The sequence below is a fragment of the Pseudorasbora parva genome, chromosome 2 (assembly GCF_024679245.1).
Source record: "Pseudorasbora parva isolate DD20220531a chromosome 2, ASM2467924v1, whole genome shotgun sequence".
Taxonomy (NCBI): Eukaryota; Metazoa; Chordata; class Actinopteri; order Cypriniformes; family Gobionidae; genus Pseudorasbora; species Pseudorasbora parva.
This window is the reverse complement of record NC_090173.1, coordinates 10,674,620-10,693,931: the sequence shown is the minus strand read 5'-3', so window position 1 is coordinate 10,693,931 and position 19,312 is coordinate 10,674,620. Positions and strand designations below refer to the sequence as shown.

The 19,312-nt window shown below is 36.5% G+C and overlaps 1 protein-coding gene across 3 annotated transcripts; it reads left to right on the top strand.

Annotated features, from left to right (window-relative positions):
- The first annotated feature begins 359 nt into the window (after nt 1–359).
- Nucleotides 360–11,427, top strand: LOC137091597 (E3 ubiquitin-protein ligase TRIM35-like). Of its 3 annotated transcripts, none has more exons than XR_010908101.1 (8): nt 360–951; nt 1,089–1,184; nt 6,004–6,234; nt 6,379–6,401; nt 6,483–6,828; nt 7,802–7,900; nt 10,322–10,373; nt 10,749–10,897. XR_010908101.1 is itself a non-coding variant. In XM_067456197.1 (8 exons), the coding sequence occupies exons 1-7, from the start codon at nt 559–561 to the stop codon at nt 10,326–10,328; spliced, it is 1,200 nt and encodes a 399-aa protein (XP_067312298.1). In that variant the 5' UTR covers nt 360–558; the 3' UTR covers nt 10,329–10,373; nt 11,128–11,427. The 3 variants fall into 3 exon arrangements, 2 of the variants coding, with proteins under 2 accessions (XP_067312298.1, XP_067312289.1); XM_067456197.1 differs by lacking the exon at nt 10,749–10,897 and adding an exon at nt 11,128–11,427 and having other exon boundaries at nt 7,797–7,900; XM_067456188.1 differs by having other exon boundaries at nt 7,797–7,900.
- Nucleotides 11,428–19,312: the final 7,885 nt, after the last annotated feature.

Sequence of the window (19,312 nt, the reverse complement as noted above, 5' to 3'; positions counted from 1 at the left end):
TTTACAAATAGTTGGAAACATCTGGGATATTGTAGGTACTCAACTGAACAAAATATATAACAGCGGCCTAGTGGTTTTTGGATATTTTACTGCAAAAATACTACATAGTGCACCTTTAAGGTGAAGGGGGACAAGTGCTCTGTATTCTAAAAAAAATATTTTTTTTCAAACATAATTTTTCAAACATTTCATATCCATATCCTAAGTCTTTTAAGATCAGATGTCTGATGACTGATAATCATTAATATTTTAAATCACCTTCCAGCATTAAATTCGGCAGACAAAGTGTTAAAAAACGCCAGACAAGATCATAAAAGTGAAAAAACTCCTCCCTCTTGTAACACTTACCAGGAAGTTACTGTCATTTCTCATTTCTGTCATACTAGCTCTGTTAGTGTCGCGACAGAATCGTAAAAGAATAAGTGGAGAACAAAGAAAAACATTTTCAAGAAGGATTTTTTGAGAAGTTTGTTTCTGACCAGATCTTTGTGATCTTTTTTGCAACGTCATTCAGAAAGTGAAAGTAAAGCTCAGATTGCTGGAGCTCAAACTGAGAAAATGGCTTCATTGTCTGACGATGATTTTTCTTGTCCTGTGTGTCAGGATATTTTCAAAGATCCTGTTATTTTATCTTGTAGTCACAGTTTCTGTAAAGAGTGTCTTCAACAGTTCTGGAGAACCAAGGACACTCAGGAGTGTCCTGTCTGCAGGAGTGTGTCAAGACATGAACCTCCGTGTAATCTTGTGTTAAAAAACTTGTGTGATTCGTTCCTGAAGGAGCGAAATGAGAGGCGTTCATTAGGATCTGCGGAGCTGTGCAGTTTACACAGTGAGAAACTCAAACTCTTCTGCCTGGAGGACAAACAGCCGGTGTGTGTAGTGTGTATTAACTCACAGAAACACGACAATCACAAATTCAGACCCATTGGGGAAGTGGTTTCATCATGCAAGGTAAGACAGATTTATTTACAATAAAAAATATATAAGTTGTATATCATTAATATACATATAATTTCTCTAGGCCATTTTACTCAAGTATTAAATACAAAATGTGACACAAATCTCTTAAATTCACTTTTAAATTCTAGGAGGAGTTCAATACAGCACTGAAGTCCTTACAAGAGAAAATCAAACGCAATAAAAACACTAAAGGAAAGTTTGAGAAAACAGCTCAACAAATCAAGGTGAGGATCGATTCTAGAACAGATGAACTGTTGTCTGTGTATTCTAATCATTTAACATGCAGCTGTCACTCACACACAGTGGTTTGTGTAAAATGGTGACCAAGCAGACGCCTCTGTTAGCTGTAGCTGCTAACCTATCACCTTCTACTTACACTAGCCTACATCTCGCAATGGCAAGAGAAATAATTATGAAATGTTTATACGTGGTGGATGGTGTACACAAACCCTGTTCTGAAGTTGAAGTTGAGAAACAAATAAAATATAAATCCAGTAAATGTGAGGTTTCTCATGCTACACAAATAAGAGCTCACTAACAGTATTATGAATTATTAGGAGCACACTTGATATCTTATTAGGCTACTACAGGATCTTGACTCATTTGAGCGGGACAAGACCACGTTTATATTCTTTTTAGACGATTTGATATTATTTGTGAACCAGTTGATTGAAAATCAGCTTTAAAGATTCGCTCACAAAACAGACATCACTATTGGGTCTCGGAGAAGATCTTGATTTATTTCCCTTAAAGGGGGGGTGAAACACTCAGTTTCAGTCAATCTCATGTCAATCTTGAGTACCTATAGAGTAGTATTGCATCCTTCATATCTCAGAAAAGTCTTTAGTTTTATCATATTTATAAAAGAAATATAGACTGTACCGAGTCTTTCCGGAAAAAACCGAGCGCCTGGAGGCGTATCGTGTGGGCGGAGCTAAAGAATGACAAGTGTGCAAAGCGGTGATGTCCTCAAGCGTGGAGAAACCCATCGCTATCTCAGCTAATACAGATAATGATCCACAATCAAATCTGAGGCTGAAATAAATTGAACAGGAGAAACGGCAACATCAGGACGTCCGTCTCTGTGGTATGTAAGTTACTGTATTTAGTGGCCTCTCCACATTTGTGTGTGTTTACTCGCAGTTTATGAGGACATGATTCGGTTTATGGACTATTGTATGCGACTAGACCTTAGAAGTAGCAAGCAAAACGGTTTTGCACGTCAGACTAGTGTAACGTTATACAGAGAACAACAATGGAGTTACCGTTAGCGCATTTGAATGACGAAGCACGCGATCGTGTCGTTTACTGATGTTTACTCATGCGTCCGTAGCCAAAAGCAGAGACATTTGAAGCAGTTTAACTCACCGGCTGCTTCCAAAGCAGGACCGAAGCTTTATCGCTGGGACTGCTCCGTCAAAAACGCACTTCTTTGGTATGATTTGGTAAAGTCCTGACAGCAGTGGCGTGTAAATCCACTTTGAGACGCGACTGAAACGATGTTGTGAAGCTTCCCGTCATTTCTGCGTTCAAATCTGTTTAAATGCAGCGCTGCCTTCCCGTTGAAGTCGCTCGACGTAACCCATAGGAATAAAGAGAAGCGCGGCGCCACATAAGTTTTCACGGACGACTAGATCTGCATCTGAGAGACTGTTTACGGCGTGCATTTCCTCTCTCTCGCTCTAGTCACGCGCGCACGCACCCTACCGGGAGAAGAGCCTGTACAGCCCATACAAGGAACTTCCGCTCTATTAACGTCAAGTCGACCCATACTCGAAAAAAACTCACCGAAACTTGTGAGAAACCGGAAGGAGTATTTTTAACACAGAAATACTCCATCAAACGTCCAACATTAGTTTTTGAAACTTTGTCTATGTTTAGGATGGGAATCCAAGTCTTTAACAGTGGAAAAAGCTCAGTGTGCATGAAACAGCATTTCACCCCCCCTTTAAAATAACGAGGAGCAACAGGTTTTTCTAAAATGAAGTAAGGGGTAAAAAGTCTGATATTGTGCTCATATTGCAATAATAGTGATGAAAAATAAAGGGTATTGCCTTAGATTACGGCCCGGAAAGTACTGCGTAATTAAAGTGAATTTACAACATAACTTTCAGTAATTATAGTATAACTATAAAGTAAGAAGCTACTTGTATAAGGGAATAATATGTAATATTCGGGGAATAAAGGTTTAACTCTTAGGAAAATTAAGAAATTATTTATACTGTAAGTATTTTTTAATTAAGGGATAATTATCCGTGTAGTTACAGAGTAAATAAATGAAAATAAATGAAATAAATAAATACACGGCAGACACATTAGCGTATTGTAGGGTCATTTAGTCATCATACAACTTCACACTTTCTTTTTTTAAAAATAAGTTTCCAGTCCATTGAGTGCTAGAATAAATTAATACCGAATACATTTCCAAATATACAAATAATGTAAAATAAAAAGTATAACAGCTTCTCTTGCCTTGTGCGCCTTTTTTCTCCACTGTTTCCCTCAAATAAATAAGGAGTAAGCACCTGTGGCGATAGAAATGATTGTAAATGAGCATAAGCCTCGTACAGTCCACCATGCTTTGTTTACATCTAGCTCCCACAATTCCTTGCACTCAGGCAGTTTGGCGTGACTTTGCCTGGAATGCTACAAAGTCGTGAGTTTTGGTTTGAAAACCCAACTTACGGGGTCAAAAACCTGCCTGGAACGCAGCAATAAGTGTCTTGCTGTTTTATTAAAATTAAAACAATACTGATAAATCTTTTTGTTTCTTTTCTCACATAATCTTGTGATTATGACGTAATCACATTTCATGAATCGCTTAATTCATAATTCATCCCTCTACCTGACTAACCCTCCTGCTGTGGATAATCAACCAATACTTTAGATCGATCAGACACTGAGCTGTTGACAACATATTACCTGAGGGAAAACATGAATAAAAAGTCCATCGATCCATTCTTAACACACCTTTACAGATGGCTAGTCCACCTCCAAAAAGAGAAATCTTCTTTGACTATTATAAGCTTATGTTGTTAAACAGATGAAAATATTTTACATTTTAGTAACTTTTTAATCTCAAATCTCCAAAAAATAATTTTTAGTCTTCACAGAAACATTGAATGTCTGAAGCACTTCCACCAAATCTCTAATTTCTGTTTAATACTGTATGGAAAAGATTAAGAGTGTGTATGTGAAGTTTGATCTTAAAATACCTCACAGATCTTTATAGCACATTAAAATTGTCACTTTTTGAGGGTGAGCAAAAATGCCCCATTTTTGTGTGTACCTTTAAATGCAAATGAGCTGCTGCCCCCCCCCCCCTTTCTAGAAGAGGGCGGAGCTTCAAGAGTCCATGTTAGCAGCATAGACCGTAAGAAAATATAGACTACTCGACATCATCCGTTTCCGCTTGCCATATTTGAAGCTTTCAGGCGGCCTTGCACGGCGCGGACATCTTGGGACCGAGTCTGCGCAGTAGCGATTTCGGGACCGGAGTTGCGCAGTAGAGCGCAGGAAGTAGAGCAGGAAGTACAGTCGCGATATCAAAAGCCCGCCCACACTCTCGCAGATGCAGAACAATTAATTATGTTGGTGTGAAATAAACAGTTATGGAAATGTAGAAATTAAAGCTCTAATCTGCTTCCAAAAATTTCGAAAAAAGTCCGTTAGTGCCTCAGTGACAACTTCACTCAGAGAAGACGTCAGTCTCAGCTGTCAATCATGACGTCACACACCTCGTTTTTATAGCATCAAATAACTAACTCAAACTAAACTTATTTTAAAAGCGAACACCTGAAAGGAAATCATCGTGATGATAACTGCCTTCAGTGACATAAACTAACTTTGGGGAAAATTTTTTTGAAGTGTAATTTTATTATTTAGTTTGCCTCGCGTCCATTAGAAAACACAGAGGGGCGGCTATACTGGGACCGGTCACCGGGGGGCGATCGAGGCGCGAAAGCTTCAGTAAATGAGAGGGAGACTGCAGGCTTGGTTAGCAGCGCTGATTAACTCACGCAAACACACACTGAAAATATCAGAAACTGCTCAGCCTTTTATGTTCAAACCAGAGTCGGACAATGATGGAGAGACTCAAGAAGAAGTGACAACATGTAGAATGAGACAGGACGTTTCTCAATGGTTAGTTGATTAATTTATGTAGCTGATGTGGAGTTAACGATCTTCAAGTCATCGATTAGCATATTCTGTAATGATAATCTATAAATCACTGGTCTGGGAACTGTTGTAAAATGAGCCAGAGAATATCTGCTGCATGAAGAGAGATGCAGAATATCATTTAGTTTAACGGTTATAACTTATGTTGTCACCTTCTCAACATGGCCTCACCCCATTTGTTGCGTGGGGGTGGGGTTTATGTACATCTTAGGGTTCGCGATTTCTTTAAAAGAAAATATCAATCAATCAATCAAACTTTATTTGTATAGCACCTTCCAACAACCAAAAGGAGGACCAAGGTGCTTTACATTTAAAACAGAAGAACATCTACAATAAATACTATATTAATACTTTAAGCAAAAACCAAAGGAACAGTTACAAAAAATACAAAAATAAAATTTAAAGTGCCACAGTGCTACAGTGTGGTAAAAGCCAGTCTAAATGAATGCGTTTTTAACCTGGACTTGAACAGGGCCAGGTCTGTAAGAACACGCAGGTCTACAGGTAAAGTGTTCCAAAGTTTAGGAGCAGCAAAAGCAAATGAACGATCACCCCACTGCTTGCAAATGTCTCCCTCGTTGAAACTTTGCAGATCTTGTTTATGCTCAAACAGCGACACTACACACCTGCTAAAGTTAAAAAAGGGAAATCTTAATCAACCACCCCTTTAAAATTTGGTCATAAAAATACTCATTTGACTGATGTTCCTTAAAAGTTCAGTATATGTGCTTTTAGATAATTATTATATCTTATTAAAAAAAATAATTTAAAATGGCTTCATTTGTAAATGGAGGCTGATGAGATTTAGATTTGTGTCTCCAGAATAAGATTCAGACGATTGAAGTGAATGTGATGTGATTTCAGTCTCAAGTCGAGGACACAGAGCGGCAGATTAAACAAGAGTTTGAGAAGCTTCATCGGTTTCTCAGAGATGAAGAGGAAGCGACGATCACTGCACTGAGAGAGGAAGAGGAGCAGAAGCAGCAGATGATGAAGGAGAAGCTGGAGGAGATGGACAGACACATCTCAGCTCTTTCACAAACTATCAAAGACATGGAGGAGATGATGAAGGCCAGCGACGTCTGCTTTCTGAAGGTCTGATTTCACACCATTGATTGATGGATGGATGGATGGATTGGTTGGTTGGTTGGTTTTTTTGATTGATTGATTGATTGATTGATTGATTGATTGATTGATTGATTGATTGATTGATTGATAAATGGTGTGTTTGTCCTGCAGGAGTTTCCAGTCTTAATGGAAAGGTGAGTGATCTGCTGGTGTCTCTGTTCTCTCTGGTTCTGATCAAAAGCCACTGCAGTTCTGACTCCTGAATGTTCTTCCAGAGTCCAGATCTCACAGCCAGATCCACAGATGGCTTCTGCAGCTTTGATTAATGTGCCACGGTACTTGGGCAACCTGCCGTTCAGAGTCTGGAAGAAGATGCAGAACATCGTCCAAAACAGCGAGTCTGGAGATGATCTGCCTGTCCTTAACCCTCTAAATGATGATCTTCCCAATGATGAGCAGAAGCGATTTCAGCACCTTCGCATCTCAAGGCCGGTACAACAGTCTGGTGGAGCTAGAGCTAACATCTGGACACAACCACCCCGACGTGGACACCCTGCCGATCGTAGACAGGCCTTATTTAACACCCTGGATCGTATACGAGACCCTGACGCTTATAGACAGGTGAGAGAAAAGCGCTGCTTCACTGTGTGAGGATGAGGAGCATGTGTTTGTCATGTAATGAAGAAATGCAACTTCACATTCTGGATTAACAATGTCTGTTAAATTAGCGATCTGGATTTCACCACCGTAACATTTGGTTCATGCTAATTTGAGAGTGTCTTTTCCACTCAGAATTAAGAAACATCAGAATCCATTTAAATTACTTCATACATCTAAATGATTGGATGAAGTCTCTCTGTTTGTGAGGGATCAGGAAAAATATAAAGAAGCTGCTCACTTTCTGAAATATTCCAGAAATATTGCTTTCCATCAGAGAGAAGACACTTGGGAAAGACCATCCTGCTATAAGTGAAATTAATGTTGATTTGAGCAATTCATGGGAAATTATTTACAGTGCATCCAGAAAATTAATCACAGCTCTTCACTTTTCCCACATTTTGTAATGTTACAGCCTTATTACAAAATCGATTAAATTCATATTTTGTTCCTCAATTCTACAAACAATACCCCATAATGACAACATGAAAGAAGTTTACTTATGTACATGTGATATTTTTATTTTTATACATTTGCAAAGATTTCAAACAAACGTCTTTCATGTTGTCATTATGGGGTACTGTTTGTAGAATTGAGAAAAAAAATGCATTTAATTCATTTTGGAATAAGGTGGAAGTTTAGGTCCTGTGCTCATGGGCACACAAACAGCATGAGAGATTTCTGTGCTTGTTTCTGACGGCTGCTTTGTGAGGTTCATGTTTGTCTTTCAGCAGCAGAAATACAGATCTGTGTTGAATAAAGCAGACAGAACATACTGTGTGTGAGAATAAGATGAAGGCTTATACTGTATTTGAATCAGTTATAATGCAACACACTCAGATAATCAAACTAATCTGTTCTGGATACAGTGACCCAAAACGTGTGTGTGTGTGTGTGTGTGTGTGTGTGTGTGTTTGTTTGTGTTTGTGCAGGACAGAAGCGCTGCACTGAATCACAGAGGTTCATTCACACGGCTCAGAGATTACGCACTGCGTAATCTTCAGGATAACCAACCACCAGAGCCACACAACACCATGTACAAGCACACAGACACGCGCGCGCGCGCACACACACACACACACACACACACACACACACACACACACACACACACACACACACACACACACACACACACACACACACACACACACACACACACACACACACACACACACACACACACACACACACACACACACACACACACACACACACACACACACACACACACAGTTTTTTGAAACATTTAGCAAAAATACCCTTTTAATTATTACAGCACATTAGGGATGGCTCGATACCACAATTTTGGCTTCGGTACGGTACCACAATCTAATACCGAAGTACCGATATTAAATCGATACCACAAGGTCTGATATTAGCGCGGGTTTATTGCACGCGAATGAGAACAATTATGCACGTTTTGAGTTTATAAAGTGGGAAATTACCACAAATGTTTATTAGTAAATTAATCAGCAAAGCTTATCACATCAAATCAGTCATTTGAAAACTTTCTTGTGAGAAATAATTTCAGCAAAAATCTCTCAAAATTAGCTAATTGCTTCTGGTTTCAAAAGACATCGCACTACACTAAAGCAATCTGCATTCCGATTCAACATTTCACCTTCGTCTCGGATGGAGAACGGAAATCATTTGAACACGCAAGAGATTTTATAGCATTTCGTAAGTTACAGGAGATATGAGCTCATACGACACACACACACACACACACACACACACACACACACACACACACACACACACACACACACACACACACACACACACACACACACACACCTGTCACTTAGTCACGCTCGCACATTACACATTAAGTTTCCTTAAACAGTTAAATACACAGAATTATGTACAAATGTCCGTCTTTAGTGAGTATTCACATAAACACAGTCGGTTGTGTCTAACGCGAATGTAAATAGTGCACTAGTACGCATGCAAATATAATGAGATCTAAATGTCATTGGTTGAAACAAACGCTGGAGATTGTGATATTTGATCTTATGTTAGGCTCTGTATGTGCGTTGATCAGTGTTAAAAGAAAATAAATGTCTAAATGAGATGGTTTGAATGATTCACTGAGCTGTCGATCTCTTCAGAAGTCTTAAAGTCAGGATAGTGACAGATGCTTGGCTAGGTTTGATGGTTCTTCATCAGTTTTATAAGCAAAGTCATTACAAATGTCACTTCTACTCCTCTCTTTATTAATTCGTTTTGGGCATCTTGAGTGAGATTCAACTGCTTTATCCATTTTGTCCCTCTCTGTTGTTGTCACATTTGCCGGTTGTTTCGGGTCAGTTTGGGTAGAGCGCTGCCATCTAGCGGTGAACTTCGGAACAGCGGCATATACCGAAATGTGCCAAATCATGATATCGTACCGTTTTAAATAAAATATATACCGGTATTTTTCCAGTACCGGTATATCGCGCATCCCTACAGCACATCCTGACTTGTAATGGGACAGAATTTCAGCCAAAAGCAACATTTGTCTCCACATTTGTCATATAATATGCTTTTTAAACTTTCAAAATCACCTCACCCATGTTTGATGATTAATATACATGAGGAGTATTTCTTTGGCCCAGTGAGAGTTTGATGTGGGCGTAGCTTCCCGGGACAACACCTTAAGCAACCGACAAAATGTAATGTTGCTGCCGGTTAGGACAAACTCCATGATAAATAGTTTTTGCTCTCTAATGTTTTATAATAGTATTTCTAATAGTATTTCTTTAGGGCTGGACTCTCATCTATGAGTATTTAGTCAATCTCAGGTCATGTGATGATGGCAAATACTTTATAACTGTGCTGTAAATTAGCACATGTTATAGACTTCTATTGGTGTTTTATGAAGCTAATTACAGTTACTACAGACTCAAAAAGAAAAGAAAATATTAGCATTTTTAGAAATTAGACTTTATTCTTCAATCATTTCTCTGTTTAAGGATGTTAATGGAGGGTTTGTCAGTTTTAGTTTAGTAAGTTTTGGGGGCAAATTTGTCCCCTGACCAGACAGACAGACACAAACACACACACACACGTTGGTGCAACTTCCTTATGAGGACTCACCATAGACGTAATGGTTTTTATACCGTACAAACTGTAAATTCTTTACCCCTACACTACCCTAAACCTGCACATCCCAGAAAACATTCTGCGTTTTTACATTATTAATAAAACATTGTTAAGTGTGTTTTTAAAGCTATTTTTATTATGAGGACACAGGAAATGTCGTCATTAACCACGTTTACGTTGTAATACCAGTGTAATTCCCATGTCATTATACAAATGTTTGTCCTCATAAATCACACACTCACACTACATGTTGTCATGACACATCACCACAAACATGAATATGAACACACATTTGAATTTTCAGACGTATTTTTTTGTTCAGTTTCATTTCAGTAGTAATTTTTCTATCGTATGTTTTTTTTCTCTCTAGAGAATGAACGCATGACACCTCACTAAACATGACGAGTGACAATTCCTGCCAGGTAACTGATACACAATCTCAGCTCATAATGTAAAAGATGTTAAATCACTGTCTTTTTCTCATAAATAAAAATGAATCGGTGCTCTCAACCCATTTAGATCCATAACGTGATGTATTTCTAAGTAAAACAAGGAAAAAAGAGCAAGTTATTACATCTGATGAAAGGTTATGAATTTCTTTAGAATAACTTCCCTGATGAACCAATCACAATCAGACTAGGAAGATGAATTAAGACAGTAAATAGAGTCTATTTTTATTTCATGTTGATCCAAAGGTCTGACTGTTACATCTTCAGATTGTTTCCTCTCACACTTTCAGCTCACACTCATTCGTTGTTTTGTGTGTCTTTCTCTTTATGTTTTGTTCTTATATTCAGAGTCTGAGCAGCTGACGTCTGAAAGACAGATGAGATTTGACTTCCAGTAATGTGTGAATCTGTACAATACAGTTAAAATCTGTCCACACAAACCGCTCCGCTCTCAACCAACCAGAACCTTCATATAAGACTTAAAACATACTTAAAAAAAAAAAAACTATATATATATATATATATATATATATATATATATATATATATATATATATATATATATATATATATATATATATATATATATATATATATATATATATATATATATATATATATTTTTTATTATTTTTTTTTTTTTATTTCAACACCATGTCAGATTTTACGTTGGAGTTGGCTTTGGGGTATATGGTATAGTTGAAGTATGTGGTGTCTTCTGTTTTAGGATAAACTCTTTGAGTATTTCACTTCTGGATCCGTTTGCAAGGAAGTAACCAGGACCAACCACTGGCCCAATGACTGAATTCAGTGGTGTGGGTTATATAACATACTTCGTGTATGTCTTTTCTTGCCCTTCTCTTAGTTGTTTTATTAATTTAATTTCAATGTAATTCTGACTCCCTTGTTGAGAAAGAAAACCATTATTTTAAATTGTAATGATATTTCACAATATTACACAATTTAACTGTATTTTTGATGACATAAATGCAGGCTTGATATTGTTAACTATATTCTCAATAAACTACAAAAATTATTATTTTGTCCTTTTATTCTTTCTTGTAATTCCCTCTCACATACCTGACTCAAAGGCTCATTCATTATGCGTTGCGTTGCATTGTCATGTTTTTGTTTTTAAAACCACGCATAAATGTTATTCTCTCGAATACAAGCATGTACATACATGTTGCTCACATATTATGGTAGCCCAGTTTGTGCTGAATACACTTTTGATATTAACGTGTTTATAAGCTACAGAAAAAAGCACAAATGTCAGAACATGTCAAAACTTCTAAAGGGTCCCAAAACAGCTCAGACCCCAGAGGTGAACATAATGACCAGGGCTGGACTGGGGCTAAAATTCGGCTCTGGCATACCCAGCACATCCGGCCCATGAGTTCCCCGTGAATGTTTTTGCTGGGGTTGGGGCCTTAAATTGGAGTAAATAAATAAAACTAGGACAAGGACAAATAAAGATAGATATTATCGAATTTGCTGCAAATGCAGATAAACTTAATATTGCTTTTTTTTGTCACACAGAAATGGCCTTGACAGTAAAGCACTGATGATTTTGAGCTAGGATGCAGTAAAGTACATTTACTTCTTTTAAATGCTGTCATCATTCACTCACTCTCGTGTCATTCCAAACCTGTATGACTTCTGTGAAACACAAAAGATGTTTTGAAGAATGTTGGCAACCGAGCCATTTTGGTTAGGCTACCATTTGAATATTGTATGAACAAAAAAACAGACTCAAATCATTTTATTTTATGCTACACAGAAATAAATTCATTTAGGTTTGGAATGACATTAGGGTGAGTAAAGGATCACATTTTTAGGTTGAACAATCATATTTGAATTAACACATCATTTAAGTAAGTCACTGATATCTATCTTTCATGAGGCTATTACATTTCATTAAATCTATTAAAAAAAGTAAAGTAAAACTTTTAAAAGAGGGGAAAAAGCTTTGTCCTTAATTCATGGGATCCAATTCAGAAGACAAACCAATGGGCTGCTGTCGCTGCATGTTGTCAGTGGTACAAAACAAAAAAACAAAAAAACACTACCGGCCCCAAAGTGCGTCGGCCCACCGGGCAAATGCCCGGTATGCCAGATTACCAGTCCAGCCCTGGTTTCAAAACAACTTCTCAATAATAAACAGGAACATAACAGAATCAATAGTGCTAACTTATAATATGAGACTAATTCGAATTCTGCTGTAAATCAGCTCTAAAAAGACAATAGTGTAATTATTTAGCTCAATTCAGTTTAGTGTTAAGTACAGTTCAATAACAGTGTCATCTGACTTTAGCCTCAGCTTTAGATCAAATCCACTGAAATGACATTAAATCTCTCTTATTCCTAAAACTGACTTTATTTCTGTAATTTGTCTATATTTCTTTTTGAGAATTACCAGGGGTTTAGATGTTGATCTTTTATTGAAAATGTTTGGTCACCATTATGGTGATCAGTGTTTGCTTTAGTTATCATTCGATTCAGTGTCATTAAGGGCCCTTTCACACCTATCTTGTTTGGTCCAGATTTTTGGACTTTTCAGTTTTGATCCGAATCAAAATTACAGGTGTGAATCCTCCCCTGGAACACGGTCCGGACCAAACAGATGAAATCTGGTCAGACAAACAGGTAATCTCCGTCCGGATCAAACTGAATGAAGGTTTGGTTCTTTTCTAGTGTGAAAGCATTTTCTGTATGGTTCAGTCTTTCAGACCATTTACAGGAAATTCCTGTTTATGTTTAAATATTGTTATTTTTAAATTTCATCTTGGCTATATTGATTATGAAAAGAGAAAAGATGCGCAATATGTCAGAAGACAGAAGGTCAGAAATCATTATGACCACTTCATTAAGTTTTGTTTTGTAGAAATCCTTTCTTTAAAGTAAATTTTGTTTTGTATATATTGTATCTTAATTTGAATCAATGTTTCATCAGCCAATTGCCTGGATTTAATCAATAAGAAAGCAAATAGGATAGCAGATAACAATCGTGACATGGAGGCGCCGCAGCTATCACTTGCATTGCTCTTGAACATGTCTCATAAATAACCCGAAACCCAGCAGGTTACTTGCCTCACAGACATGAGAAATATGTGTATAGATATTTTGAAATGTCCACTTGTAAACAAAACAATTCTGAACAAAAGTAAATAGTCAAGCAGTGCGCACTGTTCACTAGTGGTAACGATATGCGTCTGTTCATTCATTCTTCATACCTGCAAACTTGTCGCTTTTCGGCGACAATCACCGTTTTCTTGTTCAATTGGGTCATTTACGTGAATCACGTAGAACCGAAGAGGTTTTTATTTGTGGGGTGGAGGGGTCTACAGTTCTGTAGATTCTATTGGATAATTCTTATAACTGACATTTCTCTGGGCCAATCGGAATCTTAGCTCACTAGCGGCAGAATCTTGAAGCACACAGCGTCAACTGAGCTCGCTATTGAAATGAGATGCCTGGCTTTCGAGATACCACACGAATCTGACGGATGGAAGTAAGCAAGCTTAGTGTTCAATTCAAGCATGGGCGTAGATTACGGGACGTGTCCCCTGCACTTTTAATAAAGTGTACTTTTTACTGGGTCTCCCCGATCCTAGTCGACCCGCTCCGAGCAGGATATGAACCGGCGTTACCTGCGCGAGGACGGGCAAGTTAACAGGGACGCTAAAGAGAGCTTTCTCTACCTCGATTGCGCGCTTCTTGAGGTCACAATCAATACATGAATGCATGATAAATACATCAAGATTTAAATTCAGAGACAAAAAATAATCTATGCATGACCTGTCATTTTATTCGCATCTAAATATGAGGAGGGCGCTCTCACAGAAAGTCCAAAAGCGGATTCGTAGAAACTTTGTCACTGGAGCTGCAGCTGAAGGAAAACAATCGTTATGAGTGATGAAACGTGCTTTATGCTTTATGTGTGTTTTTCAAGCCATGTCAATGTAGGCTATTTATTGACTATAAAGTAGGCCTATATCATATGAATAATGCAGTGCTAACTGACAGCTTTTGAAATGTTTATCTTCTGCTCACCAAAGCTGCATTTAATCAAAAATGCAGTTAAAACAGTAATATTGTGAAATACCATTACAAATTAAAGGATTTCACAATCAAGAAACATTTTTGATTATTATCTGTGTTGAAAACAGTTGTGCTGCTTAAAAAAGTTGTGGAAACCATGATACATTTTATTTTTCAGGATTCTTTGATGAGAAAGTTCAATGGACAGCATTTATTAAATAAATTATCTTTTGTAATATTAAAAATATCACTTGTGATCAATTTAATGTAGCCTATGTCTGATCAACAAAAGTATTAATTTCTCTCTTTTTTAATTTTACCACAAATGTTTGAATGGTATGCTGGTTTCAGCAAAAATGATCAAAATGAAAAAAAGCAGCATGATCATCAAATCCTAATATGAGAATGATTAGTGACACTGAAAACTGGAGAAATGATGATAAATTCAGCTTTGATCACAGAAATAAATGACACTTCACTATATATTCATTTAGCGAACAGATGATGTACATCAGATATTATTTCATTGTATTACGTTATTTACTGCATTTTTAATTAAATAAATGATATATATAGTCTATGATATATATATATATACACCCCCCCCCCGGCACTGTCACCTTTTTTATTCTGAGGAGTTTGCTGGTCTGATTCTTGCTGGACGTCAGACGAATGTCCATTTACAAACCAATCAATGTAAGATGCAGCCCACATAGATGATGACGACAGGATGCAAGTACGTCATGTAAAGTCCTTTAGTCCGCTCACATAATTGCAATGTTAAGGCAAACCAAAACTAACCAAATGTATAACTTTGGTTCGGACCTTGGTGCGAACAGTGTGAAAGCTCCCTAAAGCAACAATATTACTGAATATTAAAGCATTTATCTCATAACATTATTTATGCAATTATAATTGCTGTAAATGCATTCATGTCACCTCTGAGCAGCATTAAACATTAGTGTAAATACATCTAATGCCAACTTCAGATGCAGCTTCTGGCCACCTTTTCACTGCAAACCTTGATTTTGTTGATACTGAAATCATTTATTGGTAACTGCTCTATAGTGCCATATATTCTATTGAAATGGCTCATATATTACTAAATTTGATTAATTTAAGAATTTGACATAAACGTTGACATGTTTAATAAGAATAGGCAAATCAATCAAAAATGTATGAACATTGTTTTATGTGGATCTGTAAGTCAATAAATTAGTATTAAAGTTAGTATTAAAAAACCAACAACAAAACAATCAGGTTGCAGCAATTTATAGCTTGTCTATAACTTTGTAGCTTGTTTTGTGATGTTTAGCGTTGCTCTATTTCTCTATTTCTATTTTCTTCATATGCTGATTCTTGATGTCTGTGTGAGGCAGGGGTCAGGAAGTATATTTGGCCACGGGCCATAAAAAAAATTCTCCACTATAATGGCGGGCCAGAATATAGTCAAAGGTTAAGAAATAAACTGATGAAAAATACAACTAAAATTACCTGACAGACTGTAACAGTGTATTTTGTAACTGGTAGTGAGCTGTTACTCTGTTGGATAAATTGGATAAATTAATAAAGAAGTAGTGACACGTAACCTGGCAAGTATCTTCATTCACCAACTTGCAACACTGACCCCCGTGCTAAAACACACTTATGTGCGAGATGCGGAATGGATAAAAATAACTCATAAAAGAGGACTTGAATAAGCCCATTAATGGCATGTTTGAATCATGCTCTTAACAAACTGTTTTATTTCCTCTTTCCATATTGTGAATAATAAATGTGTATTTTAATTAGCTTGTTACACAATGGAGCCTACCTTATTGTAATAATAATTTGAAGTAGCATACTTTTACACTCAGAATTATTTCTTGGCATCATCACGTACTAAACTGCCTTTTTTAACTGTTTGCGTGCTGGAGGTACGTGACGATGTCGCGTGCACAGTGATGTTAACATTTAAGCTATCACTATCAAAGAGTCTAAAGAGGAAAGTTGACAGCGAAAATACGGCATACAAAGAAGAATCAAAGACAACTATGTGATCATCCTATCTGATTTTGTGAATGTCTTATCTGCAACAAATTTGAGGCTGTTTATAAAGAATATAATATTAGACGGCACCACGAGAAGAAGCATGCCACCTTTTTTTACTGGTTGTCTTTGCTGGTAAAAAAGGAAGCTGAATCTGAGTTATTATTGTTCACGTGTTGGTCCTGAGGCCCAGCTTTATAAGCAAACATTTCAATGGTTCACTGTTCGGTTTTTCATACCACACATTTCATGACGGCTCTTTTAGTAATCCATTCCACAGACTCTTTTGAATGTCTTTCAGAAGTTTTCAAATTAAAACCTCTCAATTCATCCCAAAATAAAACATTGCTGCAAAAACATTCTTGTACCTTTTTTTTAAAGGCAAAATCACTAAAGACACAATGATTGTAAGTATCTGTTGTTGTGATTTCTTAGATTTCTTAGAAAATATCAAAGCACTGCAGGGCTACAGTATGGGGAATGAATAAATCTAAAAATTCTCAGATTAGACTCTAGATGAGATCAATGAATCAGGAATTACATGAAGGTTATATCACCACCAGAAAGTAACCAACTTCATCTGACCAGAATTTCTCTTGCAATCTTTAAAAAAAAGTCAAGGGTCAAGAGCCCAACTAAAGCAAACACTGATCACCATAATGGTGACTTCACACTTTATTATTTTCAATAAAACAACTAACATAAAAGATTTCCTTCTTTTTATAAAGAGCAATTTATTTATTTAAAGCAGCAATTTATAGCTGGTCTATAACTTTGTAGCTTGTTTTGTGATGTTTAGCGTTGCTCTATTTTTCTGAATATTTTGTTGATTGTCACCGTTGTTGAGATTCATATGCTGATTCTTGATGTCTGTGTGAGGCAGGGGTCAGGAAGTATATTTGGCCACGGGCCATTAAAAAAAAATTCTCCACTATAATGGCGGGCCAGAATATAGTCAAAGGTTAAGAAATAAAATGATGAAAAATACAACTAAAATTACCTGACAGACTGTAACAGTGACTTTTGTAACTGGTAGTGAGCTGTTACTCTGTTGGATAAATTAATAAAGTAGTAGTGACACGTAACCTGGCAAGTATCTTCATTCACCAACTTGTAACACTGACCCATAGTTCCTTATTAAGTAATCAATAATTACTGACTGAGATTAGCCTCATTGATAACTATTAACTAACTGACCAATTATCCCATTATTGTGTGTCTGAGATGTAATTAATCATATTCTTTACTCTGAATAAAGTCATAAAATGCATCACTAATTACTTAAGTGTTACCTAGTCATTATGCAGGAGATACTTGTGATCTGGACCATTATTTTAAAGTGGAAAATATGTTCCACTTTATTTTCACTTTAAAATAAGAGTCCAGATCGCCAGTAGTCCTTGAAGAGTGATTGGGTACTTTTATTTCTTTATTCAGAGTAACAAATGACAATTTTTAAGAACTACTAGTGATCTAATAATGTTTTCCACTTTAAAATAATGGTCCAGATCAGTAGAAGTTCCTGCATAATGACTAGATAACACTAAAGTAATTAGTGATGCATTTTATGACCACATTGAGAGTAAAAAAAGACAATTTCTCACATCTCAGACATGTTAATGCTGTGATTAGTAATTAATTAGTAATTCTTTATAATATTTCCTTGTTACCTATTAGTTATTAGTGACACCAATCTCATTCAGTAATTATTAATTACCTAATAAGGAACTATCTTAGTCCTGAATTCAATATTAGTTACTGATTATTTCAGCTTGTTTCTATATTAGTTAATCTGAAGTGTTAATGAAGTGCTGCTCATTAGTCCTGCATTACTTCCTGCATAGTTATCTATTAATAACAGACCATTATTCTAAAGTGTTACTGAAATTTCTTCTGCCAGGGAGTCCTGGCCAAGATGGCCATAATACAATTTCACAATAACCATATAACCAGTGTTGTGCAAGTTACTTCCAAACTGTAATATATTATAGATTACTTATTACTGCTATTTAAAAGTAATTCTTTACATTACAATACTGTCTCAGAATTGTAATGCGTTACATTACTCCTGTATTACTTTTGAGTTACTTTCACCAAAATAACTTCAGAAGTAGCTCTTAATATTCTAAGATGTAGGCAGAGAGCATTTTACATCCAGTAGAAGGCGATACGATGAATCATAGTGACTGTGGGCTATCCAGGCTAACAATAGAGAATTGACTCAAGACAATGCAAGAAATAATGACAGGCAGAATCACAAACGATCCAATTCTGTTATAAGAGAGAGTAGAGAAAGAGTAGAGTAGAGGTAAAGATTATCTGGCAATATCTGGGAATAGCTCTGCGTTACTGGAAATGTACCAAGTAAAATATTACTGAAAATTCATTAGTAATGCCTTACACTACTGCATTACATCAAAAAGTAATAAGTTACTGTAATGTATTACTTTTGTAATGCGTTACTCCCAACACTGCATATAACACACATGATATTCAGTATTCTAAACAGGGTAAGACTGTTTCTGATCAAACAACTCAACCGGGAACTGAATTACAATAAAAGAGAACCAAATTACATAAATAATTCAGAATTAATCTTTAACTCCTTATCAACTTTTCATCCACCGATATGTTTATTCATCCACCCATATGTCGACATTAGAGTATTTTACCAATTCTGATCAGGATATTACTTTGCCAATGGTAATAATTTCATACATTTTATGTTCATTGATATGAGCACGGTAACAAAATCGATCAGTTTAAGGCAATAACTTAAACACAAAGTACAAGACACTTGTATAGAGGAAACATTAATACAAGGCTTTATTGAACTATTCTAA

What these genes read in the sequence shown, in the direction of transcription:
- LOC137091597 (XM_067456197.1), top strand. Translation starts at nt 559, where the DNA reads ATGGCTTCATTGTCTGACGATGATTTTTCTTGTCCTGTGTGTCAGGAT. An exon ending in AAACAGCTCAACAAATCAAG is followed by an intron (nt 1,185 to 6,003) that starts GTGAGGATCGAT and finishes ATGTGATTTCAG; the next exon opens with TCTCAAGTCGAGGACACAGA. An exon ending in ACCCTGACGCTTATAGACAG is followed by an intron (nt 6,829 to 7,796) that starts GTGAGAGAAAAG and finishes GTGTTTGTGCAG; the next exon opens with GACAGAAGCGCTGCACTGAA.